This window comes from Anoplopoma fimbria, chromosome 17, assembly GCF_027596085.1.
Source record: "Anoplopoma fimbria isolate UVic2021 breed Golden Eagle Sablefish chromosome 17, Afim_UVic_2022, whole genome shotgun sequence".
NCBI lineage: Eukaryota > Metazoa > Chordata > Actinopteri > Perciformes > Anoplopomatidae > Anoplopoma > Anoplopoma fimbria.
In genome coordinates, this window is record NC_072465.1 from 1,407,501 (window position 1) to 1,434,800 (window position 27,300).

A 27,300-nucleotide genomic window follows, 5' to 3' on the forward strand; every position below is an offset into this window, starting at 1 on the left:
GAGAGGCTTGATGTGCGACGGTTCACTGCACAAATACATACACTTGAGGGAATATGCCTCCCCACCGAGCTGCATACAGCTGATATGACTAAGGCCATTTCCTGCATTCGGTGTTTTTCAGTCGCAGCGAGCCCTCAATCAAAACTAAAACCACCTTTCTAGTCGCCTCTCGTATCTCTCCTGGTCAAGCAGGTGCTGTCAGATATTGAGGCAGGGGGTGTGTTTCATTAATGGAAGGTTTGTACTGTTTGTAAGTTTTTCCTACAGTGCAAGATAACCAACAATCAGCTTAGAATATTGCCTATTGAGCTTTAAACTGCTGGTCAGCGTAGTGTCAGGCAGAGCAGTTGTGGATGAGGATTTTTAACCAACTTTAGATTCCAGCAGGCCTTAAACACACCCAGAAAACAAGAGAACAGGAAGAGACAAAGAAGACATAGGAGGAAGGAAGGAGAATGAAACAGAAAATCTCTCTTCGCCGTTTGTGCTCGAGTGGCTGTGAATCTTTGCCCTTTCCCTTCTTTTCTGCAATTCTTCTTCACTTTCTTGTCTGTGTGGAAGTGATGCATTGAAGGAAAGAGTATGTATGTGTATGTTGAGTCAGTGTTTGTGTGTGTTGCCGGTGCATTTGGGACTGGTCAGGAGTCAGCTTAATGAAGTGACTCTGACCACCACAAGAGATGTGTGTGTCTGTCTGCAAGTGTCCTTCTATATGTGAGTGTGTGTGTGTGTGTGTGTGTGTGTGTGTGTGTGTGTGTGTGTGTGTGTGTGTGTGTGTGTGTGTGTGTGTGGATCCGTGTGACTGGCAGGCTCAGACAGTGTGTGATGTGCTCATAAATCACATTGACAGCCTGTTACTGCGCTAGCTTTGGCCACTCAGCCACAGCTAATGTAAACAGAACACAGGCACACACACACACACACACACACACACACACACACACACACACACACACACACACACACACACAATGTGTGTTTTAAAGAACCGTAGCCATATCTCAGGAGGGAATGAGAGACAGAGGGGAGGGGGGTGGAAGATATAAAATGGACAGACAAGTAGAAAAGGAGGGGCAAGAGGGCTGGAAAGAGAGGGAAAAGAAAAAAGAACAAGACGGGAGGAAACGGTTCAGTCAGGACATTCTGATCATGATAGACCGTTTATTGCAACAAATGAGAATTTGGCCGTTCACTTCAAAGAACTGAATCATGTAAGCATGACACAGATTGTGTCTTTGACTACAACGTTGCTTGCCTTTGACAACGTTTGCAATGGTCAAGGGAGTACATGAAATTCTGGGTGCCCTGAACAAATGTTGGGAAAATGTGCATTCCCCCTTCTCTTCACCTCTGTTTTTCTTTTGTAAAGAATGGTTGTTGTACTTCCTCCTCTGCACCCCTCACACCTCCCTAACAGACACAACTCTCCTTAACTCTCACACACAAACACACTGCCATCACGCTTCTTCTCCCCAGGCACCTAGTCTGAAAGGAAGTGACCTATCTGCCCTTCCTGTGAGATCCTCTCTGTTCAAAGAGTTCCAGGCTGCCACTCTCTCTCACTTACACACACACACACACACACACACACACACACACACACACACACACACACACACACACACATGCACACACAATGAGCAGTTCCTCAAGTTGTATTTATTTATTTTTCCCCTCCACTAGTTATCTCTAAGAGATAAAGTCCATCTCTCTCGGGGGTTGGTCGGGGGGGGACTTCAAACAGCGCAGCACAGGCTAGGTTTGGCCCAGACTGGGAGGGCAGGAAAGGGGACATTTATCACCGTAACACACACCGACATTATCGCCACGCGCCATGTAGTCTCTCCCACTCTCCCTTCAACCTCCCTCCTTCTCTTCATCCTCTGGGTCCTCACAGCTTGGCTCTGGGCTTTTCTCCCTTTTAATACAGGACTTTTTATTTATTTTATATGGTGTTAGTTGACTTTATACTTGAATTTGTTGAGACTGATGATGTAATGGGACAAGCAGACCAATTGAAATCATAATAACAGAACAGGGAAGGGCTTCCTTTTAGATGTAAAAGAGAAAAGAGAAAATCAAGGGCAGCTGTCTAAATCTGGCATTTAGTTCAAAACTACAATTAACAAATGTGACACTTTCACAACATTTTAGTCTAGTCAGAGTTTTTAATGGGTGCAAGCAGATATCTGCAGGTTTTCTTTCATGGTTTGTTTTTGCATATTTTTGTGCCAAAATGTGCAGAGGGCTTATTAATAAACATTTTGGACAAATACATAAGTTGGTTTATATCTGAAAAAGGACCAGTGGGTGCCTTATTTAAATTAAATTAATTAAATATTATAAATATATATCCGAATTAAAATAAATCATTTCATAATTAAAAGATTCAATAGAATCAGTAAGAAGAGTTAAACAAATACATTTGCTTGAAGGTACTATGCAAGTAATACATAACTTGAAAATGTTTTCTAACCTCTGTCTCATGGTCCGCAGCAGTTGGGCAGTAAGCAGTTGGCCTTCCAGCAGCAGCTGATCCAGATGCAGCAGCTTCAGCAGCAGCACATCCTCAACCTCCAGAGACAAGGCCTGGTCCCAATGCAGCCCACCGCCGCCATGCAGTCTCTGCAGCAAGGTACATGCACATGCACATACACACACACACACACACACACACACACACACACACACACACACACACACACACACACACACACACACACACACACACACACATACACATTCACACACAGAAAACAACCCTAATCATGCAAAACTCAGGCACACAGACACATCCTGACAAACATGCATACACACATGGTCATAACTGAGCGCACGCACACACACACACACACACACACACACACAGAGGCCTGTACCCAATTCCGCATGTGAAGCCTGTTAAGTTAATCAGCCAATAAAAGATAAAAGGAAACCTGATTGGTGGGTTTGTGGAAGGTACTCATTTGGATAATAAGTAAAATATGCCACTAAGCCCCCTGCTTGGAGGTGTGTGCATGTGGTTGCGAGAGTGTGTGTGTAAACTTGTGTGTGTGTGTGTGTACTTGAGATTAGCCAGACACAAGAACATCATCGTTTTGCTATTGCTTTTCCCACCAGATTTTTTGTTCCTATATGTAACTTCTCCCACAGTCCCTTCATTTTGTCAGCATGGTTTTAGAACTATAAATGTTGACTGTTGACTGGCCTGCCCTTATTGAACATAAGTGTGTGTATATGTGTGTGTCTTTGTCCACTTTTGTCTGTACACAGTAATGTCTAATGCAGACCCACACACACTACCTCACACACAGAGAATGCTTTAGGGGCTCTAAAGTGGCCGTAACATTGCTAAAGCGCTGACTGAGTAGACCAAACAGAGCAGTTTCCTTCCCTCCGTCTGTCTGTCTGATCTCTCTCTTTCTCTCATGCCGAGTCACGTGCACTCACACACAAGAGTTCACACTCTCATAGTCGCTCTGTAATCTGAATCTGAAAACATAAACTCGATCAAATCAATTACATTTTCCAAAAAGTTAATTTAACATTAGCCTAATACAACTCTTAAGCATAGCACAAAAACTAAAGTGTGATTTTTATATGTGTGTGTTTATGTGCTAGGAGGGAGGGTGTGTGTGTGTATCCACCGGAGGGTAAGTGGAATTACCAGTTCACAGAGAGAGTGAGATACAAACTGATAACAAATAAAAAAGACTGAGGCCACAGTTTTGCATTAAAGAGTGTTGTTTTTTAGACAGTTGCAAACATTTGGCTTCGCCATCTCCTTCCTTTTCTCTCTCTCTCTCTCCCTCCGTATCAGAGTGGAATTTCCCTGCAGTGTGAAAGAGCCGGTCCATTGTGACGGCTCAGCCAGGCGTGAGCCAGAGCATTCCTCTGACCAGCCATGCCACACAAACACACAAACACACAGGCATAAACACTTGCACCTACACACACAACTGCACACATTATTGCCCCCCCTCAATGGGCCGTTGTGTCCGGTGGGTAGTTGGTGAGGGGGGTGGTTTTTGTTTATTTCTCTTACTGCAGTAAGATGGAGGCACCGTGTAGAATCTCATGACTGCCAACCTACTAAGTTCATGGCAACAAAAAACCGGAGAGAGCACTTAACCACTTTGTTTGAGAAATCAAACTGCTTTTTTCTAAGCACAGACCAATCATTGAGAGTGTGTTTCAGCACTTTCTTCACTCGCATATAAAAAAATCCATTAGATTTGACTTCATCCTGTTAGACCCCACCTTCTTAGTAACTTGAGGCTACTTCCTAGCATGTCTCATGTCTACAGACATCAATGTGAAAGAAATATGACCCTAGCAGCCAGATGTGGCTGTGTACGTTTAACAGTTAGCAAAAGCAAATACTTTGTATGTGTTAACACTAGGCGGGGGAAATAGTGAGTACATACATTCACTTGAATGTACACAAAGTCAGGATTTTCTTTTTTTACAAATCTCGGCTAATTAAAGTTTGAGTTTTGCTTGCTTTGCAATCATTATCAGTAAACAGTAATATTTTTTCCTGTATTTTTGATTTCTACTTTATTATTTTAGTAATTACTACTTTACACTTTCACTCCCTGGGCCTGTCCACAGATCAGTCAGGTTACTTGGATAATACACACACACACAAATTCACATGTAAAGAAATCTATGCACACACTTTCTCATTCCTCCAGAGTGAGAACTTTTGTTTTGGCGGGACCACAGAAGAATGCAGACAAAGCAGACATAATATTTGGATTGCTGCGAGGTCTGTGCATGTGTGTGTGTGTGTGTGTGTGTGTGTGTGTGCAGATGTGTGTATGTGTGGCTGCATACGTGCACAGTAAGATCCATTGGAGTAGGCTGTGGCATTTTAGGCGTCTCTCTCACTGAAATTGGAGCAGAAATAACAAAGCTGCGACTAGAAAGAACTCAAAGTGTGCACCCACCCTGTTCAGACAAATAGTGGTAGTGACAGCAGCAGTGGGGCTGGTAGACAGTAGCAATTGCCAACAGATTAAGAAATAGTTTAGGAATAGTGGATATCTGGAAATAAAACAAAAACATGCAGAAATTCACCTCTGTTTTAGTTTCTCCTATTTTCCTCTTTAACCATTCCAAGGGGGACTGTGATAGTTGCATACGTGTTTATAATATTTCGTAGCTCTCTGTAATATAAGTGTATTAACAGTTTGTCTGTAGGTGGGTTTTATTGTGTTATTGTTTGACATTTCTTCATGTTTAAATTAGATTAGCATGACTTAAATTAAATGCTGTGCGTCCCTTCTCTGCAGCGATGTGTCCGTCAGACCTCCAACAGCTGTGGAAGGAGGTGTCGGGGGTGCAGAGCAGCGAGGAGGCCCTGAAACAGGCCGAGGGCCTGGACTTGAGCACCAACAGCTCCAATTCTACCTCAGCCTTCCAAAAAGCAGCCAGCGCTCACATCCCACTGCACAGCCTGATCAACGGACAGAGCCACACCCCAAAGAGAGACAGGTACAGTGAAGCCCAGTATGTCGGCAATACTTAAGACATCGTAAAACATCTGTCCGATGTATGACCTGCAATCTTTGTAACTCACACACTCCTGCCATGTCACTTTCTGGCATTTCATTTTTAGCTTTAAGCTGTTTTTAGCTTTAAGCCATTCCTACGCACGTAAACACAACACCTGCTCATGCAGCATATCACACATCACCAGGGTGTAAACGTCTCTCAGCTCATTTGATAGGAGGTGTGTTCGGTTCAGAATGTTCTGCCAGTATGCTGTCAACCACATGCAAGTGTAGTATCGAGGAGAGGATGGTGGATGCAGGCCATCTGGGGAATTATTTGTTAGTCGAAGTAGAAATTGCTGCGGACATAAATTCCTTGCTAAAGTGTTTACATTTTGGGATGAATGTTTTTTATGGAGTATTTGTACCGCACGTATGAGGGCTGTGTTGTCTCATGGATTTGGTGGATGCTCATTGTCTCGTCTTTGTCTTTAAGGGCCAGACTGTTTGAATGGATATCCAGCTTCAGCAAGTCAGACAGCGGAGATGACCATGTCCCCCTTTACCCCAAAGGCGGCCAACCCCCCAGCAGCCAGTGAGTAGCACATACACACACAAACAAGAAAGACACACTACTGGAGGGATGTCTGCAGTGTCACTCAGTGTTTGCTTCAGGGGAATTAACCTCTTAACTCATTTAAGAGGGGAGGTCAGTGTGGTTGTGCAAGTAGCAATTAAAAGAGCTTCTATTAGCTGATCTAAATATATCTCACACTTTCATACTATAGCTACAGAGTTCGCTTTAGGAGACACACAGAGGCTAGCATTAGTGTGTTAGCCTGCTAAGCTAATGCACGGCTGATGTGGAGGAGAATGTGGTTGCCAGCAGTTTGTCATGTCTGCTGTCTGAGCTGCTTCTGAGTTGACTCAACCACAGCCAGCACACACACGAACACACACACGCACACGCACACAACTTACACACGTATGCACACGAGCTCCAACCTCAGCCAGCACATATGACCAGGAAGAGGCGAAAAGGCGAAGGGAGAGGGAGAGAGACATGTTTCCATCTGCGAGACAAATGGTTTTTGTTAGACAACCTTCTGATGTTGATTTGGGAGAATCCCCATCCCAGTCCCCACACGCACACGCACGCACACACACACACACACACAGTCATGTAAATATATGTGGAGACAGCAGTCGCCGGCGAAGGTCCAGGTCTGAACCACATCTGCTACTGGACCTGCCACACACACACACACACACACACACACACACACACACACACACACACACACACACAACACACACAAACACATGCATGTACGGTCACAGTTATTTTACCCTGAGCCCAAACCAAACCTGGCCCAGTTTTTCATTGCTACACACACATACAAACTCTTATAAATGTGCACAGATGCACACTCACAAACACACACGTGCACACACGTAAGCTCACCACAAAAGAACAACCAGCACATGACGGCAGCCGCCGCCAATCAGTCATGGCTGGTTGGTCCTGTGCCGACTCTGTGTCAGCTCCTGAAACATAAGAACACACACTAACACGTGCACGACACATACGCCAAGGACACAAAGAGACAGGTCATGGACTTAAGAATGTGCCTCTGAGGTTGCTGGACCAATTCCCGTATTTGCCTGGCTTCTGTAACTGACCCCACTCTGCTCTATCCTCCTCTCTCTGCACTTGGCTTCGTGAACTGCACAAGCTAATGACTGCTAACCAGACTCAGATGGCTCTATTGATGCCTCTGCTGATACAGTTAGTTTTTGCATTTGCTTGTGAGAGTGTAGAATATTAAGGCTTTGCTTCTCATTATGAGAAAGTAATTTATTTTATATGCTGTACATTTCATGTACATAACATATGAACAATGTCGCATCTGTGTTATTATCTCACTCTTTTTTTGTGTCTATCCCGCCCTACAGTCATGAGGAGCATGCCGGCTCCCATCCTCTCTACGGCCATGGAGAGTGCAAGTGGCCTGGCTGTGAAGCACTGTGTGAGGACATGGGACAGTTCATCAAGTAAGTAACCACCCAGAAGGGCAGTGACACAGAGTCAGTTGAAAAACTGCAAACTTTAATAAGACCTCAGCTACATTGTTTTGGAAATGAAAACAAAGTTTTTTGCCCACTGATAACCAAACACACATCTCTTCCCGTCCCTCTCCATATTGCTCTGTTTGCTACATGCGACCCACAAACGGTGAAGTGGGCTTTTATATGACAGGTGTGGGTTGCTAGAAAGCCCAAAGAGTAATTTGATTAGATGAGTTTCTGTAAACGCCCCTGAGTGCAGAATGAGTCATTTACATTTGAAACCCTTTACAGAAGAGAACAGACAAGGATGTAATCATGATGTACAAATACTCTGATAATGATTTTTTTACATATTTTTAACATAAACCAAGAGACAAATGAAAAATGAACACAGTATTACACCTTAAAAACGTATTTTTCAAACCATTTGGTCTTTAAGGTCTCTTGGTCTATAGTTGCATTGGAGAAGGACAATATTTCCAGACTTCTTCTCAGACTTTTTTCCAAGTACTTTATTAAGTGTCTTGGCTGCAAACAAAAAATATTCTCTTTTTTATCACAAACCTGGACCAAATTAGAAAATTACTCAAATTTCATCACTAATTGGTAACTGACACACCTGTTTTTAAAAAGGCTCAACAAAGGAAGTCCCTAGTACCATTGTAGAAAATAGATAAAGCATGCGGAAAAGATGAAGCAGAGGAAAGTGAAGCTATAGTTTGTGCTAAATGTGGAGTGTCAGTCATGTACATCAGTCGCGTTTTGCATTGGCTCACTAATTCATCAGTTGCATTCAGTTTCATCACATTTGCTCTGAGGCACTTTTATTACACATACACACACACCCTGGTACACAAATAAACTCAACATGTGTGTAAATTCTCTGTTTATCGAGGAATTCTTTGGGCTCCTAAAACACTATCCTCTTCCTCTTTGTTCCTGTGTTAGTATTCGTCACACAGTCTTTCCTTCATTTGGTTGGTGTTTTTGTTTTTTGTCTCTGTGTTTGTTTGTGTTTTGTATGCGTTTCCTCTGAAGGATCAGACACATTGTTTCTGTGTTTGAATAGAAAAATTACTCCTAATTAGCTCATCCGCATGCACATCTTTTTGTTTCCACAACAAAAGTAAAGACACTCATTCCCACTCTGCTACCATCATGCTACTTGCCAGTTTAGAGTCACTGGGGGATGTCAGTGCAGTCGCTGGCTTTGACATTCTGCCATCTCCTCCTCTGTCACACAAAGTACAACGGACTTCCCTGTGGCACTACGGCTGCTAATGAAGGCTTCATACGCTTCTTAATGAAGCCCTAAACAAACTCACACTCTCATTATCGGTGGGGAACTCTTAGCTGTTTCAGCTATGGAGATATTAATAAGCCGCAGTGATGAAATATGTACTCACACACACACATATAGTCACAGACGTGTGCGTGGTGATTGTGATGCCATCGGACAGTCAGATCAAAGCGTGCACGCAGGCTGGGAAAGTTTGGAGAGGAAAGCTGTTGTTTGGTGTCTCATTTCACGTAGCCCCGGGGCGGAGGAGAAAGAGAGATAAAGTGAAAGAGTGTGTGTGTGTGTGTGTGTGTGTGTGTGTGTGTGTGTGTGTGTGTGTGCGTGTGTGTGTGTGTGTGTGTGAGTAAGAGAGAGCAGATGGAAAAAAGATAGAGGCAGTGACAGATAATGCCGTCAGTCCGACAGCGCGCTCCCTTCCAGCCTGCCTTAGTCATCGCCCCAGGAGGGAAAAAGGGTAGAGCAGAAGAACAGAGGAGGGAGACACTCCACTATTTCAGGCCTTTCTTCTCTCCTCTCCTCTCCTCTCCTCTCCTCTCCTCTCGTCCCACCTCCCCTCCCTTCCCGTCCTCTGGTATAATACTCTGGCTGTGGTCGGTGGAGCTGGGTGTAATGTGGGTTAAAGCCTTGTCTGCCAGCACTCAGAGGAGTAAACAGAGACTCATTGTCGGGACACATCGAAAAAAAAACCTGCTACTGTTTATGGCCCGGCTATAGAGAGAGGGGAGGGTTTTAGGGGAGCAGATCTGGTTGGAATGAGTGTGAATCATGGGCATTTGGGGAGTTGCGGGAGAAGACGAGTGGGAAGGGGTAGGTGGACAGACGTGTGAGCGAGGGTGAGAGAGCTTTACAGAGAGTGAAAGAAAGAAAGAGAGAGAGGGGTGAGATCATGTTTTTGTTATTATTATCGTGCACTTGTGTTGAGCCGTCTATCTGACAGGATTAGCCATGCCATGACATCATTGTTTTTGTTTCATTTCAAGTCTTCGCCTGATATTTCCTAACTTTCTGCTTTGTTAAAGACACACACACACTTAAATACACCACACACACACACACACAGCTACTATTAAGAATTTCACAATAAACAAGTCGGAGGGGTGAAGATTACTTGGATTATAATTTAGCACCACAGGATATAACTCACCCTGATACACCAGCAAATAACGAGCACACATACTCAACAAACACACACACACACACACACACACACACACACACACACACACACACACACACACACACACACACACACACACACACACACACACACAGAGCAGGCAGCAGCAACCTGTGAATAACCTTGGTGATGACAGAGCAGAGAGAAAGGGATGGAGGAAGGGAGACAGGGGGGATTGGGCTGGGAAAGATCAGAAGGTCCCGGGTCCTCCCACATTGGAGGAAACAAACAGCGCCACCATTCACACACACACACACACACACACACACACACACACACACACACACACACACACACACACACACACACACACAGAGACACACACGCAACAGTGTTAATAAGTGAAGTGGAGTTGAGCTAACAGAAAGTCTTAAGATAAGGCTTTGTGCGATAACACATGAGCTCATATCCAGGTGGTTGTCTTGGATCATGGCTCACTGAGCACCAATGAAGTATACACACACAAAAAACAGCTGCTGCGTTCTTCTCTAGACATAATAAACCTCCAAGATTATGATTTGATTTTACAGCGCTGAAACAGCTCACAACTAAAAGAGCTGGGTTTTGTTACTTCATTATTCAGGGCCTGTGAATTGATTTAACAAGGATTCTGTTGAAGCTCGGAAATGATCGTTGAGTTGGAACTATCAGTGCTTTGAACTTTTTTTTATTTGTAGATATAAATTTACACTCTTGCATTTACTCCTCACTTCTAGGCACTTGAACAATGAGCACGCCCTCGATGACCGCAGCACTGCTCAGTGCCGAGTCCAGATGCAGGTGGTTCAGCAGCTGGAGATTCAGGTGAGACACATACACCACACTTAATTTTCATCCGTTCACAAACAAAGTCACGAAGACTGTTTGAACCATTCAGTGGCAGTAACGTGTCTGAGAGCAGGGCAGAGTTTATGGAGAGCAGTGGAGCTTGTAATTTAAAAGGAGCAGTCGGCAGGGAAGCTGCCATCGCTGCTCCAATTATAAAGCTGCTCTGGTCACCAGCACCGGAGAGAGCGGGGCTGAGAGGGGAGGAGGGAGAGAGAGAGAGAGAGAGAGAGAGAGAGAGAGAGAGAGACAGACATGAGCTAGAAAGCAGAGGACCAGGCTGCATGGCCTCTGTTGTTCTCAAAGTGGTTCATACACGCAATGCTCTTGAAACATCTGAATGCTCCAGCAAAAGCAAAATACCAAGACTATACAAGAAGTGAAATGCTGTACGTAAGAAAAGTGAAAATACAAAGGCTGCCTCTTCACTCACGTCTTGACATAGTTTCCGAAACACTTCAGAATGAGCCGTTCACATCACTGCGTTTGTGTCTGTGTGTGTGTGTGTGTGTGTGTGTGCTGTCCAGCATTAGGGTTGGCATTGTGTTTGGCGGTGGTGGTAAACAGCGTTTAGCTGAGCCCCTGAAGCCACCGCCAGGGAACGCAAAGTGACAGAGAGGCAGCTGGTGTCACATCACATCAGGACGGCCGTCTCTCTGACATGTCACTTCATCCCTCAGCAGTCCACCGGCAACCCGCCACTCTACCCTACATCAGCACAGTCACTGTGTAAATGTCTCATATTTGCACATCTCTACAGTGTGTGAGTGTGTTAATGGCGCTATCTATCATAGAGTAGATCCGTTGTTTCTGGAGGCTACACGTGTGTACGCCTGCACTCATGCACAAACACGCAGGATGCAGCATTTCCACAGGCTGTAGCAGCGCCCATTAAACCACAGTTAACAATGTCAAACGGGGACGAGTGTGTCTGCAGGCAAGTGTAAGCGTATGAGAGAGCTCCGGGTGCTGAGGTGGCTGACTTTCATATTCATCCCTCTGCCTGAGGTGTAATTGTAATTGTAATTCAGTGTCAATACCGCATTATATCAATCTAAGCGCTGTGAAATGAGGTAAAGTGTTTTTCAGGGCGATAACCCTTCTTGTGTGTTTCACAGCTGGCGAAAGAGAGCGAGCGACTCCAGGCCATGATGACCCACCTGCACATGCGCCCCTCAGAGCCAAAGCCTTATAACCAACCTGTGAGTACACACTGGCACCCCGAAACCCAGATTACATTTTCTTCTACCCTCTCACCTCTCTTACCTATTATTCACCTACAAACTCCTCTTTATTGAACAGTTTCACTATCCTTAAACCTTCTTGGGATTTCAAGTTCCTCTGTTACTGTCTAGCTTGGTATCTACGCCCCCTATTGACCAGTGAGGGTTAATGTGTTATTTAGAAGTCATAGGGACTACTTTTTTGTCTGTATTCTTTTCAATACTTCCCTCTGTCTTTCTTGTTTCCTTCTGTCTCTCTTTTGCTGTCTTGAACTTGTCATGATACCGTGCATTTCATTTCCCAGAAAACGTCCTAATGTTCTTATTCCAAAGATGAAGTCATAAATTCATATATTCAAAGTGTGTCCGAGTATTCATTCAGCTTTTGAAGATTGTAATTTTTTAGCTTTTCGGAGAGAGAGAGAGAGAGAGAGAGAGAGAGAGAGAGAGAGAGAGAGACAAACGGGTCTCTCACAGTGTTTTCAGTGTGTTCCCACTAAAGGGGGTTAACAATTTTGACGTGATGTGTGTGTATGTGTCTGTGTGAGTGTGTCCACACTGGTTGGTGAGGTTGTGATTAGGTATCTAATGAATATTTCATTATTCAGATTGACGAGGAGTCTTATTAAAATATGAAGATGTTGAAATTAATTGTCAATTAGAGGTAGAGTGTCTTAATTTGAGGGGATATAAATGGGTGCAGCCGAGTGGCTGTGTGTTTGTGTGTTCTCGTGTGTCTGGATGATGCGTTGATCGCTGGGGGATCAGCTGCTATTAACATCTAATGGGAAATCAGGAAGAGGCGTGTTCTGTCACCACCGGAGACGAGCCTCGGGGTCAGGGATTGGAGGAGGAGGGGCGGGGGAGGAGCGTCAGGAATGGAAACAAAGCTTGGCCTCAATTAACAGGGTTCGACTGTTGCCGTGGTGATGTGGCAGGGTTGCAGCGTTAATGAAGTACCTGTTAAACAGCCCCGCCCCCTACAGTTTACTTAAATGCTAGAGAGGGGGCAGAGGAAAGAGAAGGCGAATCACACATTTTACATACATTTAGACAACACACACACACACACACACACTGGTTTTAATTAGTCCTAAACTAGCAGCCCTGCAACCGCTGTCCCAGAGAGACTGGGAGTACTGGTTCTGTGTGTTATGGATGTGAGTGTGTGTGTGTGTTTTTTTATTTGTGCAAGGCTCTGCCTAATTGGGCCGTATTGGTCCGTGAAGACTTGGCCACCGCAGAGTGCATGTGTGTGTTCCCTTCTTACAAACATGCTGTCTTGTGGTTTTGTATTTGTAAACGCAGGGTTAATTGCACCCAGCGCTGTGTGTATAAATGCAGTATATGTGCATGTTCAGTGTGTGTGTTTGAGTGTGTGTGGTTCTGTGCAGGAATGCATTTGGTAAATTGTAGGGGCACACATTTATAGGGAGTGTTGGGGGTTCTAAATGTTGCGCCCTAACTTTACTGAGTTACAACTTTTAGACAAACAATTTAAGAGACTCTTTCCTGGAAGAGACTTTATGTTTATGAAACACAAGTATTGTCTAATACAGTGATATCAATGGAGAGATAAAAGAGAGATGATGCTTCTCTTTAAACAGCAGCGCACTCAGTTAGAACATGTTGACGCCCTAAAGTTAACATGAAAGAAGTATTAACCATTTAGTAAATCCCAGCACTAAATCAATTCTCCACCCTCAGTAGAGAAACTATTATTTTCTATACTAATAAGAGATAAGCCCAGTTTAAGTAATCTGTTTTTATTTCCAAAGTAAAGTTTCTCACCTGTTTATGAATAGATTCACACAATAGACATCATTAGATACTATTACACCAAGGTAAAGTAAGTTTGATGGGATGGAATTAATCACTGTCATGTATCCCTGTGTGTGTGTCTCTTTAGCTGAACCTGGCTTCCAGTGGCTCTCTGTTAAAGCGGGACAGCGATCTCTACCCAGAGGGTCTTCCTCATCCCCCCACCTCAGCTGCCACCCCCATCACCCCAATGCGCCAGGGTCCCTCAGTCATCAGCTCCTCCAGCCTGCACTCACACTCCCACTCCCACACGCACGGCGTTGGGCCCATACGTCGGCGGAACTCCGACAAGTACTGCACCCCCATCGCCTCAGGTAGACTGAAACATACGTCGCTCAGTGCCTGCCTTTTTATTTTATTATTATTACGCATTATCTAAGTATTCATTTATAATTGACTCAAATTGTATTTGTTGTTTGATCCAGTGTAGATGACTGCCCTAGTTTTTTCTTACAGTAGCTCTTCCTGTTTTCATGTGCTATTCTTCCACAACTTTCCCTGCAAGAACTACGAAATATAGCCTCAGAATTCACTTTCATTCATGGTTGAAAGAGCCGCCATCTCTTGGCTTTCTTTCAATAGAAAATTTTATTTTTAATTCCAGGTATCGAAGCAATATATTTTTAGTATGTGTGGCTTAGAATTAAGTCACATTCATTCACATTCACAAGCCTTTAAATGGTAAAAAAGTAAGGAACATATGATTGGCTTTTAAAGAAGAATATTAGTAAAACAAAATGTAGCAGCCTTACAAAGCTGTGCTCACCATATCTTTCCATTATTGTGTGCTTAATACTCGAATAGAGAATATCCAACATTTAGATAAACACTACTAGTTTTGAGTTTTCCATTCTTTTTGTAATACATTTTACAACACACAACAGTTATTTTACATTTTCATGCCTCTTTTTTCAGAGCTGGCTCAGAACTGTGAGTTCTACAAGAACGCTGATGTCAGGCCTCCCTTTACCTACGCCTCTCTTATACGTCATGTAAGTCTGCCTTTTACAATTCTAATGATCCAGTTGCACCATCTCTTCTCTCCTGATCTGTGTTCTCCTCCTCTAAATCTCGTTGTGTCTTCTCTCCCCCTGTTCTCAGGCCATTCTGGAGTCCCCAGACAGACAGTTGACTCTCAATGAGATCTACAACTGGTTTACACGAAAGTTTGCCTATTTCAGGAGAAACACAGCCACATGGAAGGTAAAAGCTTACGATGTTCACACTCTCCTTTTTACTTCGTCCCTCTTGGGACATTCCTTTGGCTAGATCTCACTAAGGCAAATTCTAAATGTAAAAACTCAACTCAACTGACTGAAGATGGAGAAAGTGAACAGCCCAGGATTTAAAAAAATTATATATTTTCAACCGCAGCTTTGTCTTGTTAAAAACGGATTCAATCAAAGCAAAAATGTTTTGACTCAAACTCAAATGTGGAAAACAACTGACTGGATAAAAGCTGATCTAATTGACTGCAAAGTTATTGTGGTCTGTGCCCACTGATGAAGCCCCCAACCCAGAGCAGACTGAGACCACAATGAATTTGCAGAGCAGGATTTAATGTTATTTGAAACCTTTGGATTTAGCCAAATGACCTCACTTTGCATAAAATCCCTTTGAAGGCCTATATTTAGCACTTACACTTGAAATGATACAAGTACAATAACACATACACACGGGCACACATAAGTTTTGAAGCCGACTTTGCTCAGCTCTTAAAGATATGACTGATTTGACAGTTATTGTCTCTTTTTGTCCTTTATGAGACACTTCCCTACTGCTCTCACTCTCTCCTCTTTCCTCACTCTCTCAGCCCTGAACAATTCCTTCGCCTCCCCCTCTTCGCACATGGAGAGTCGGCCCCACTTAGCCCGGCAGAGCCACATCTAGCCGTTATACAGTCTCATTACAGAGATGCACATAAAAAGCTGACACACACACGCTGCTCATGATCACACACATTGAGTTCTCTCCCTCGCCCTCCTCATCTCTCTCCCTCACACACACACACACACACACACACACACACACACACACACACACACACACACACACACACACACACACACACACACCTGGCCTGATCCCACTATTGTAGGTGCTGACCCATTTCTACAGAAACCTCACACTAATTTGAGTGTCAGTTCCTCTGGAGAAGGAAAATGAGAGAATGAGCAAAGGAGGAGGTGGAGAGGCAGTGGGAGGAGGGGTGAGGAGAGACCCCGTCCGTTTTCTAATAGCCCCTAAACCAAGGAGGGAGGGATAGGGTGATGATGGAGGGATGGAGGGGGTTCAGGGTTCGGGTTAAGAGATGGGGCAGCCAGGAATATCTTTACCTCCTCATCTGACTTTTATGAATTTTAACTATTAATGTCTGGTGTCTGCTTCCTGTGCCGTTGGCCTCGCAGACCTTTAAATATAGCTCGGCACGGCCTTATGTATTTATATAGCAGCTCAGTGAGTCAAATAGGGCCGTAGAGATGTATGTCCTTTAATAAGCCGTTATATTTCATGAGGAGAGCAGCAGTGTCAGGGAGTGGAAGTCATTGATCATAGAAACGAAGGAGACAGTGAATGAGGATGAGAGAGGGAGAAAAAGAAAGGGATGATGGAGAGAGGAGGAGAAATGAGTGGTGAGTTATTTCAAGGTGCTGCATGATGAGTTGGAGGCCTTAAAGAAGAGGTTTTATTTTCTGTTTAACTTACCATAATAGCAGTATCCCATTTTTTTCAGATGCACTCAGTATAAATCTCTCCTTTGGGGTTAACTGGCCCCACATATAAAGACATTGGAATAGAATCAAATAGAATAAGAATAGACAATTCAATAAAGACTTCATATTAGATACTTGAACTTCCAGTTGTGGAATGTAACAAATTTAAGTAACTTCTTTATATTTTGAATCTAAATAGTATACTTTTTACTCCACTGCAGCTATTTTACAGCTTTAGTAAATAAGTTCTTTGTCGATTTTATAAAATGTGATACATTATTATAAATTCAACTGCCCAACAGCATATGAAATTGTTAAAATTAGCTTGACTTGACCCTCTACAACATTTATTGTATAGTAATAATTATCCAATGATATAATATATTATAGCAAAACTCACATGGGCATCGTGAGTACTTTTACTGTAGATACATTAAGTACATCTTGATAATAATACATACACATTTTTAAGTAAAACTTTAGATGAGGGACTTCTTTGTTGTATTTTTTATAATAATATATACCTCATCCACCAATATTCAACACTTATCTGGTTGCATAGTCATCACAAATTAAAGGCATATTTATTAATTTAATTATTTAACATCTTGCATGCTAACATATATATACACACAGTATGTAGGATAATATGGGAGTAGCCTATCCCAGCATGCATCAGGCAGCAGCAGACACTCAACCGGACTGATCATGATGCTCAAACATTTACAATATGAAGACAATCACACTTCTAGTAACCCTTAAAATAAATTTAGTCTTGTGACTGTTTTTCCTTTCTTTCCAAAATTCTGCCTCCCGTCCCTCCCCCCTTTCTCTCTGCCAGAGGGAGGGGAGATGAGTGGCACATGTGCTGTGACCCACTGTAAATGACTGCTAATGTTTTAACTGGGAGAATTAGGCTTTCATCACGGAGACGAATGCAAATAGCACTGCAAAAGCACCGCTGTCTGTGGTGTCTAGTCTGTTTGTGTATCTGTGTGTGGGTGTGCGTATGTGTGTGTGTGTTTGTGTGTGTGTTTGCACTGTCAGGGTGGCGGGCGCAGATTGGGGTCAGACTCATTTACAAAACTTAGCATCACGGCTCGGGGGTTGAGGGGATGCGGGGGAGAAAGGGTTCCTCCGCTGATTATGGCTTGTGTAATTACGTGTGTGTGTGTTTGTCTCTGTGTGTGTGTGTGTGTGTGTGTGTGTGTGTGTGTGTGTGTGTGTGTGTGTGTGTGTGTGTGTGTGTGTGTGTATCTGCGTGTGTAATTACGGCAAGGAGTGATGCATGCCTGGCCTGTCCCTCCCTCTCGGCTTAGAACAACGTGTCAGAGAGAATATGCAGGATTTAATTATAGACGAATTAAAATTGGTAATGAAATTGGGCATGAACAAACTACAAATAGCAGATGAAAAGGGAGGCCTGTCCCTGGGGGGGTGAGACGGAGATAGCGGTGTGCCTGCCTGCCTGCCTGCATGCCTGTCTGAGCTCCTGTGGATGTGTGTGTGTCTGTGTGTGTGTGTGTGTGTGTGTGCTGATGGTGACTGATTAGAAAAAGTCTCAGATAAAATAACGCTACTAGAGAGCGGCTACACTGTGTTAGCACTGTACATGGAGCTACAGTATGCGTGCATAAAAATAAAGGGATGCCCCTCAGGTCACACTATTTAAAAGGCATCTTAACACCAAGCTAGGAGCATTGTTTGTGTTGAACACACCCTGAGTGAGTGTTTGTACCTCCAGCCAAGTGACAACTTCAAGTAAAGGAACAAAAATAACAATTTGAGCTGGTGTTGAGTTTCTCTTCAAGGATATGCTGGAATATATCATGGCAATTTAAAATGTGTAGCTCAGACTATTTAAGACATTGAATTTCCCAAAATGAACAGGAGACATCAGAGAATATATATATTTATATATATATAACTTTACAGATAAACATCAGAATGCCTTTTATAATTTATTCATGCATTCTTTGCACAGCGGTTTTCAGTTGTTTTTCACCACCACAAGCCAGACTTTCAGAAAAGGGAAGAAGGGGCCACTATAAAAAGAAATATGTGAAAACTAAGTCAAATATAATAAATAATAATAAATATAACATAATACCTTTAAATAAATTCCCATGCTAAGGAGTTGTTAACTTGTCTTTAGTCATGTTAACGCTCTTCCTCTTTTCTCTCCCTCCCTCTTCCCAGAATGCTGTGCGCCACAACCTGAGTCTGCACAAGTGTTTTGTTCGCGTTGAGAACGTGAAGGGGGCCGTGTGGACCGTGGATGAAGTTGAATACCAAAAGAGGAGACCACCAAAGATGACCGGGTAAGAGCACATTTGTTTTCTTGGTGAGCAGTTTGGGTTGATGTGTGAGCTTATGGGTGCTGGCACTATGATTGCCTAAATGGACCCTCTATTATTACCAAGAGGCCAACTCAGCAAAAAAAAAAGGGCTGCTGGCTTATCGTGTACACACTTTACTCTACTGCATATGTGTGTGTGGGTTTTCTCTGTTTGTCGACTCCATTAGTAAGCAGCTGTGTGAGATGCAGGAGAGGAAAAAAACCTTGTTAGCGTATGTAAACAGATGTTCTCTCCAACCGCCAGAGAAACCAGGGATAATTACACTCACACGCACGCACATACACCTGCACGCCAGATATTAGACACTTTAATATGTGTGTGTTTTAGCATCTGTTTACAGTCTGTGTATGTTTCTACTTGTAACAAACATATTTGTGAGATTTGTCAAAGTGCTTTGGCAGATCTTTGAACATATGCGCTCAACCTGTGTTTCTCACCCCCCCTCTCTCTTTGTGTGTGTGTGTGTGTGTGCAGAAGTCCCACTCTGGTGAAAAACATGATTTCAGGCATGGGCTTTGGAGCCCTAAACGCCAGCTACCAGGTATGCCCTCTCCTTCCCCCATTTCTCTATCTCTATCTATCTCTCTATCACTCACTCACACACTCACACACACAGACACACACACGCACACGTAGCAGCCAATCGCAATCAAGGGCACTAATATCAATTCCCTCTTATAATTAGCAGATTCCCTAACGACGTTCACGCCACCGCCCTCCTCCCACATCAACACACACTCTCACCTCCCACCTCACTCTCTCACACATTTGCCAACTCTGCACACACGCACACACACACACACACACACACACACACACACACACACATACACACGTTAACACACACTCGACCCATCTCTTCACTCCTACGCAGACATACACACCGAACCCACACACAAATGCAATTTTGCCACTGAGATGATTTATAGCGTCAAGTAGTTGTCAATTAAGGTTACTGCATAAAATTATCTCCTGTCCCAGAAAATCCATCTCATAAGCTAGTGAGAATACCCTTCCTTTTGTCTGTTTTTCTTTTTTTTTTGCTCCTATGTGAGCGGGGAGATGGGGTGAGTCTCTCAGCTAGTGTCCAACCTGCCTCATGTACAAACAGCTGGATGTGAGCTGTGACAGAAGCTGCCCCTGTTGGTTGACTTGTTTTCTCGTCTGCAGACATTGATGTTTCGCCACGTTTGCATGTGTGTCTAAATTGAGGTTGTGGCACAGTGTCTCTTAACATGCCTGTTGAGAATGTCCTGTAAACATACACGCACTTATGACTTAAAAGCATAAGCACAAGCCATGATGGTGGGAAAGCACTGTATGTAAGTGCCCCCTAGTGGTTTGTCAAGTTCACTAGCAAGTTATGGATTAAAATGTGCTCCGTATGGATGAGCTCTCACCAGTGCATCAAGAAAAACTATCCACCATTCATTGTGGCTGTGACCATTTATTATACTGTGTTTAACATGTAGTTATGTGGGAACTTACAAACACACTGTGAGCCTTAGAGTGTCAATAAGTAAGATTTAGATGTTTCAACATATCTGGTTGTAGAGGACGAAAACCCTGCTGCCATTATCATTTAGCTTCTTCTAATTTGATAGATCACTTTTTTCTTTTTAAGTGTATTTAACGAAGCTTCTATTAAAACAACGCTGTGTTTTTTTGTGTGCAGGCGGCTCTGGCAGAGAGCAGTCTTTCTCTGCTGAACAGCCCTTCCATGATGACGCCGTCTGCGGCCAGCCTCAACATGCTGCATGTGGGCCACGATGATGTCAGCTCTACTGTGGAGCAGGTCAACAGCAACGGCAGCTGCAGCCCCACGCTCAGCCCTCACCAGTACAGGTACGCATAGAGACACGCACACATGCACGCTCAAAAAAGAAGAACAACAACAACAAGTGAAGGGCCAGTGTATCAGACTAAAAGAGGCATCTTTATCATGATGGTGATGCTGATACAAATATTAACATCTTTATAGAAGATGGCTGACTAGAAATCAGTTTAGCTTAGCATGAGAGAATCTTACATAACTGGACAATCTAAACATCTCACAGACCCTGACATATATTTTGTATGTTCACCAACTACAACAACAAAAGTATCTGGATGGCACTTGTTATATTTTGAACTAACTCTGAACGTGTCAGAAAATATTCGGCATGAGAAGTTCTGCTATTGGCAACTTCCTCTAAAACTCTTCCCCTCGTCCTGCTAACAGCTCTTTGCGCTCTCCTCCAGCCACCAGGTGCATGTGAAGGAGGAGCCAACTGAGTTGGAGGAGGACAGTCGGTCAATTTCTCTCCTGGCCGGCGTCACACACAACATGCCATTGCCGAGCGACGAGCGTGACCTGGAGGAGGATCTTCCCACTGAGGAGCTGGAGTAGGACAGATCCCAGGCGGACCAGAGGGACGAGACATAGCGAGATTAATCCCTGAACCCCTCTCGTCAGCGTGAAGAGGAAAAGATAGCTTCAGTACACTTAAAAGAAAAGAGAGAAAAAAAGAGAATGTTTTTTTTTTTTTTTTTTTTTAAGAAAATGCAAGCAACCAAGGACAACATTGAGAAACTCCAAACAGGGTTAGATGACCTCCGTTACTTTCAAACGCAAAAACAAAACTCTGGAGCACTGCTTTACCTCCATGTTTTCCTTTTCCAACACTTGACTCAGAGGTGTAACACCACTCAATGCACACACACACAAACACACACACACTCACACTCATTCACTTGTAGAACCGTGTCTCATCATCCTCCCTGGTCAAATCAGCCTCTGTGTAGAGACCCCTAGAGGTTTGGACACACACTCTCCTCCTTGCCCGACCACTCTGCCTACGCCCTCCTCGCTGTTGTCTCGGGCTGCCTGGCTAGCCGTTTCATCAGTTGAGAAGACACACAGGTGTGTGTGTGTTCGAAAGAGAAAGAGACACACACACACACACACACACACAGGATCATGTGTATATAGATTTGGAGCAGTCACCAGGGGCTGTGCAGACGTGTACCTCTCCTTCTTCCCCATCTTTGAGTAAATCACTTGCTTTTTTCATTTTCTTTGATTTGATTGAAATGAAACTGTCGGGCTTCAAGATGGGAAGGAAGGAAGGTTGGAAGGAAAGAAGGAAGAGCGCTTTCATAGCTCAGCAGTGCTCCAACACTTCTGCAGAGCAGGCTCCTGTCTCAGAGTCTGTGTGTGAGCCCACGGCTAGGCTGTGGCCCTGGTCCCTGTCCAAAGTTCTGCCCCCAGCAAGACACTTAATGACGGACATCTTTTAAACTCTTTGCTTCCAAGTGAGTGAAAAGACATTTTCCTACAGCACCTCCATCCCCTTCCCATCCCCACCTCTAAAAAGACTGCAGGAATAGGACCATATGGTGCTGTCCTTCTCATCTCCTCCATCTGCGGACGGAGCGATGAGCTTGGAACACTTTGAGAACGAGAAGAAAAGAGGGGAAGCAGAGAGAAATGAGGGTGGAAGTGTCTACAGAAATATTGTGACTAAAAAAGAAAAACTGTTCATGATTATGGAATATAACAAGAAAAAAAAAGTGTGGTAGCTTTTGTCATTTCCTTTTTTTAATTTGGTGTTATTATCATTGTTTATTTTTGAGGATCAATATTTCCACGGTGGCGTTCTGTTTCGACGTACCTTTTCTAAGGATGCTGTTTTTGTTTTTGTATTGTAAACTTGTTTGATTTACTCTGGCTGTTCACACCATTCCAAATGAGTATTGGCAAAAAAAAAAGAGAAAGCGCAGTATTGTCCCAACTTGTGATACCCGACCCTCCCACTCCTGCCCCTTTCCCTTTCTGTCCCAAGTGTAGCAGGCAAAATTTGGAAATAGCACTTAAAGTTGCCATTATCCAGACTATACAGATTATTTAACAGCTGAACCTTGTTTTTAATTCTTTCTCATTCACTTTCTTTTTGGTTGTGTATTTAGTTGAGAAATATCAGTAATGCTTTAAAAATATATATATTATTACTGCAGTCAGAGAATACCTCATCCCACAAAGGTTCTGCCTGGAACTGTGTCCAAATTGATTAACAAATAAGGGGGAATTCTTTCAGTGGGACACCAAATGTGGCAACTCTGCTCAGCTTAGATTCAAATCTCTATGGTTGTAATAGTTACTGTGTAGAAGCTATCTGCAATTCACTGTGTGAGTTTGTGTTAAAGGAATAGCACGTGAGATTTATTTTTTTGTTTGTTTTCCGTGAGCATCAAAGCATTACTTTTCTCTACAGTGCCATACCAAATTTAACATTTATTTTAATCTATTATCTGCTTATTCCCATTTTATTTTTGTTACAGGTAACCAAAGAAATATGTAGAAAACCAAAAACCCTGTAGTTTATTTTGCCCTTTTTGAGTTTCCTTTTTATTTTCTTCTTAAAGAATTGGCCAAAAGACAACAAACCAGGAGTTTGAATTCTTGTTATTGTATTCATATAACTATTGTGTTGGAATTATACATGACTTACAGTGCACACCATTCCGAAAAACCAAAGTGTGTAAAGCCAACTAGAATTTGGAGACATCAAAGCTTTTACATGATAAGCGGTTACGAATGACTCACATTTGGTATGAGGCCAAAAACTAGTATTATCAAACCTCGCACAGTTCCTCTACAAAACTAAAAGAAAGAGAAAAGAAAAAAAGCACTTAGAGGTGAAACCCTGTCTCCCCCCACGCTCAGGCTAAACTGTGTTTCAAACACAATCCTCGGACTGGCCCTACCGCTGTATGAGCAGGCCTCAAAATGAGGCACTCGTGAGGCATTTGACCACTTTTCGCTTTACAGGATATGTTTTCTGGTGCTGTCGTAACATTTGGAGTTTTTTAATCTAGGGAACAAACACGCCCTCTTGGTCTGTATGTAGTATTGACAGGAAGAGGAAGTGTACTGTAATGTGGTTTCAAAGGTCACATCTTTGGACAGGGAGGAGTTATTCCAAAAACATATATATTACAATAAAGAGGGAACAACTGAAAATAATAGAGAAAATATACCAATGTAAGAGGAAAACAACCAAGGGACATCATGTTATTGAAAGTTGGGTTCATATTTTCATACTATCTCTTGCACTTCAGACGATTTTTCTTATTTAATGAAAGAACCTTTCTGATGACTTTGTGTTCAAACAGGACTGTTTCCTGTCACATTAGAGACTGATTTCTAACAAAATACAAAGTGGCAGACAGACATCTTGAAACAAGATAAAAACCAAAAATAACACTACCTCCTTTTCAAAACAGTTCAACGCATAGCCAGTGGGAGACTGAACTCTCTGAAATATTTTCTTTTCCTCCATTCTTCCTCGATGATAATAAGGAATGCCAAAACTGTTGTTACACTTACTGTATTACTGACAAAAAAATAAGTTATTTGGCGATCCGGACTCCCTAACACATCTGCTTGAGCCCAAAAACATAGAGATGTTTCACTTTCCATGGAATTCAAAATGACTACCTCTCCTTAAACCACATCTAAAGCACTCTCTACGTCTCAAAGTGTGTTGTGAAGTGCTCTCTATATATGAAAGGTTTCCTGCACCCTATTAGCACTGAGCTATGTGATTAGCCTCCCAACTGTGTGCTCTGACTGTACGTGTGCATATTCATGATCTACGGCAACGGGAAACTGGTCGTTAATGGTGATGTGGTGTTGCATGGAGCTGGTTGTAGGGGTTAATGATGGACAGACTACATCAGTGCAACATCACTCACACATATATGATAGAAGCAGGGCTATGGGTTAGTGCAGCGGAAGCTCTGACCATCCAGATATCCAAAGACCACAACACAGCAGCACTCACCTCGCCAAAACACTCGCAGAGACGCTGAGAGGACTAACACACACACACACACACGTAATGAAACTCATCACTACTAATAATATCCAAACCAAGAGGAACTGCTGCATACAGTACATAGATGATCTCTGACTTGTGCTTTAAGGTACACCTGTAAACACAGCTGTTTTATAAAGATGTAGGTTGTTCACAGGTCGCCATGTAACACTTCTGTTCTTTGTCCAGCTTGGCATAACACAATGTATTCTTGTATATTAATGCTTGACTTATCTCTCCAGGGCATTCTTTCCCATTTTGTCCTTTTAATTTTTCTCTTCTTTTTTTTCTGCACCTGTTTAGCTATTGTAAAGCTTTCAGCTCTGATTCCTATACTGTACTGCTATTGCTGAAGTATATGTATTTATCATATTAAGTGCTGCAGGTATCTCGGTTTATTAGTTTTTTTCTTCCTCTTTTGTTTGTTTCCATTTTTCAGTTCTTCATAAAACGTCTGGGACGCTGATTTTTTTAAGTGTATTATCTCTAAAAAAATGTTAAAGAATAAAAGTTAGATCAGTGGTTTAGGTAACACCTGTTTGTATATTTATCTTAGCTAGGTCTATTTTGATACTTTTTTGTCTCTGTACTGCATTTATGCATTTTTAAGGAAAGAAAAAAAACAAATGGAAAACAAACTAAAAAGTTACTTCATTATGTATTGATACCTCAGAAGGACTTTTTCTCAAAGACAGGACCAAAACCTCTGAAAAGAAAAGGAGAAAAAAATGTAAGAATATGTAGCCCCTCTCTTGCTTTAAAAAAAAACCAACAAAAAAAAAAACAGCGGAGCTCTAGAAAGATATTGCTGTTGGTCCTCTCAGGTGCCAATATGTGTCCCAGCTCCCTGTGACCCCTCCCTCTGACCCCTGACCCCTGTCATTCCTGTGCTGAACTCCGACCCGCGGAGCTGTCAATCATCTGCAGGCGCCATGGGGGTGTCACTGAGTCACACACCTTGCTGGTGGTGACCAGTAACAAACCTCATCTCCCAGTCCCACAGAGGCAGATCAAAGCCCGACACTGTTGCATTTTTGATACTCCTCCTCATGTAGTCCCAATACCAAAATGTGGAATGGCTCTCAGAGATGCAGCTCATCCTCTGACAACCAAAGGCATTGAAAGCAACCATTTGCTTAGTCCAAACTCCTGAACTGTAACCAAACTGCAACCAAACCAATGCCACAACCTTAACCAAACAAAAGCCAAGCTACTTCCAAAAGTCTCCATCGACTTCACCGATCACCTTTACTGGTAGCTGTTATCTCTCTTACATCCATGTAATGGTGTTGTGGGACCAGCCTGCATCCTATTGGCTGGTGACTGACTCAAAGGACACAGGGAGCCCAAATCCTGACTTGTGATTGGACAGTTCTGAGGTGTCATGTGAGGGGAAAGGGACTCTCAAAGTGGATGCATTGCCTGACGGTATTATCAAGTAGACAGCCAGAATCCGATGGAACTACCACTTCAGCTCTCCTCTGGTTAAACCTAAGGAATGTGTGTACATTTTCAGCAGTGACTCTCTGTATTGTTTTCTTAGTTTCAGTTTACCTGTTTACCTCTCTTTATCCTTTGGTTTTTGTTCTGTTTCTTGTTATTTGAAAGTGTGACCCGAGGAAGAGGCGGGGACAGGGACTGGGTGGTGGCTTTAGACAGACAGTGGAGCCCAGCCCTCTGACCCTCCACCCGGGTAGCCATGTAATGCCAGTCACTGCCCTTTCCTTCATGCTGTATAAAAAACACACACATATATCTGTGTATTTGTAACCTGAATCTTCTTGTGTCTGTCCATGCAGACAATAAAAAACTGTACAGTAGGTCTAGTTGCATGTAATCTGTACTAATTATTGACAATGGCATTATAAAATGCAATAAAATACTTATTACACTGTCCTTCACTGCGTCCTTGTTGTTTCTTCTCCAGAGGTATAAAGCAGCGATTCCCAACTTGTTGGACCACCAAAGGACTTACAAGATGGTGAATAGGAAGGAAGAAAATAAATATTTCTGCATCACAAAATGATATACATTTTTCTGACTTCACTCTAATCTTTGCTTTTCTCTTATGGATTATTGCTAAATTTGACCTCCTTAGACTGCAGCTACTCCCATTTTCACTGTGACCACTTGCCCTATAAACGCTCCACTCCTTCAGTCTCTAACCACTATAATTAAGGCAAACCAATCAAGGCAACTGTCGTTAACGTTGAATGAAGGCTGAATGTTTTTAGCAAATTTCATCTTAGCATCCTGTTGAGTCATATTGTAAAACTATTAGAAAATCTCTCTGTTTCACCGAAAGAATAACGCTGCACCAAATGTCCATGTTAAAATCATGGTTGCACAAGTTTAGTGCTAGACTTTCATTTGAGTTAAACAGTTTTTTTTTATACGATATTAATAATACCTCAGATTTATATAGTGCTTTTCAATTTTCTCAAAGACCCTTTA

General features: G+C 42.9%; 1 protein-coding gene across 2 annotated transcripts in view; it reads left to right on the forward strand.

Moving 5' to 3' along the window:
* LOC129105389 (forkhead box protein P4-like) overlaps positions 1–26,730 on the forward strand; it is a 27,816-nt gene extending 1,086 nt beyond the window's left edge. The window contains exons 2-14 of one of the 2 annotated variants that reach the window (XM_054616381.1): positions 2,500–2,635; positions 5,298–5,499; positions 5,995–6,093; positions 7,455–7,553; positions 10,762–10,849; positions 11,989–12,072; positions 14,003–14,228; positions 14,830–14,906; positions 15,016–15,117; positions 18,828–18,949; positions 19,463–19,529; positions 20,664–20,833; positions 21,230–26,730. In XM_054616381.1, the coding sequence (XP_054472356.1) occupies positions 2,542–2,635; positions 5,298–5,499; positions 5,995–6,093; positions 7,455–7,553; positions 10,762–10,849; positions 11,989–12,072; positions 14,003–14,228; positions 14,830–14,906; positions 15,016–15,117; positions 18,828–18,949; positions 19,463–19,529; positions 20,664–20,833; positions 21,230–21,377 (1,578 nt within the window). In that variant the 5' untranslated portion in view covers positions 2,500–2,541 and the 3' untranslated portion in view covers positions 21,378–26,730. Of the gene's footprint in view, positions 1–2,496; positions 2,636–5,297; positions 5,500–5,994; positions 6,094–7,454; positions 7,554–10,761; positions 10,850–11,988; positions 12,073–14,002; positions 14,229–14,829; positions 14,907–15,015; positions 15,118–18,827; positions 18,950–19,462; positions 19,530–20,663; positions 20,834–21,229 lie in introns of both variants that reach the window. The other variant, XM_054616380.1, reaches the window with a different exon arrangement.
* Positions 26,731–27,300: the final 570 nt, after the last annotated feature.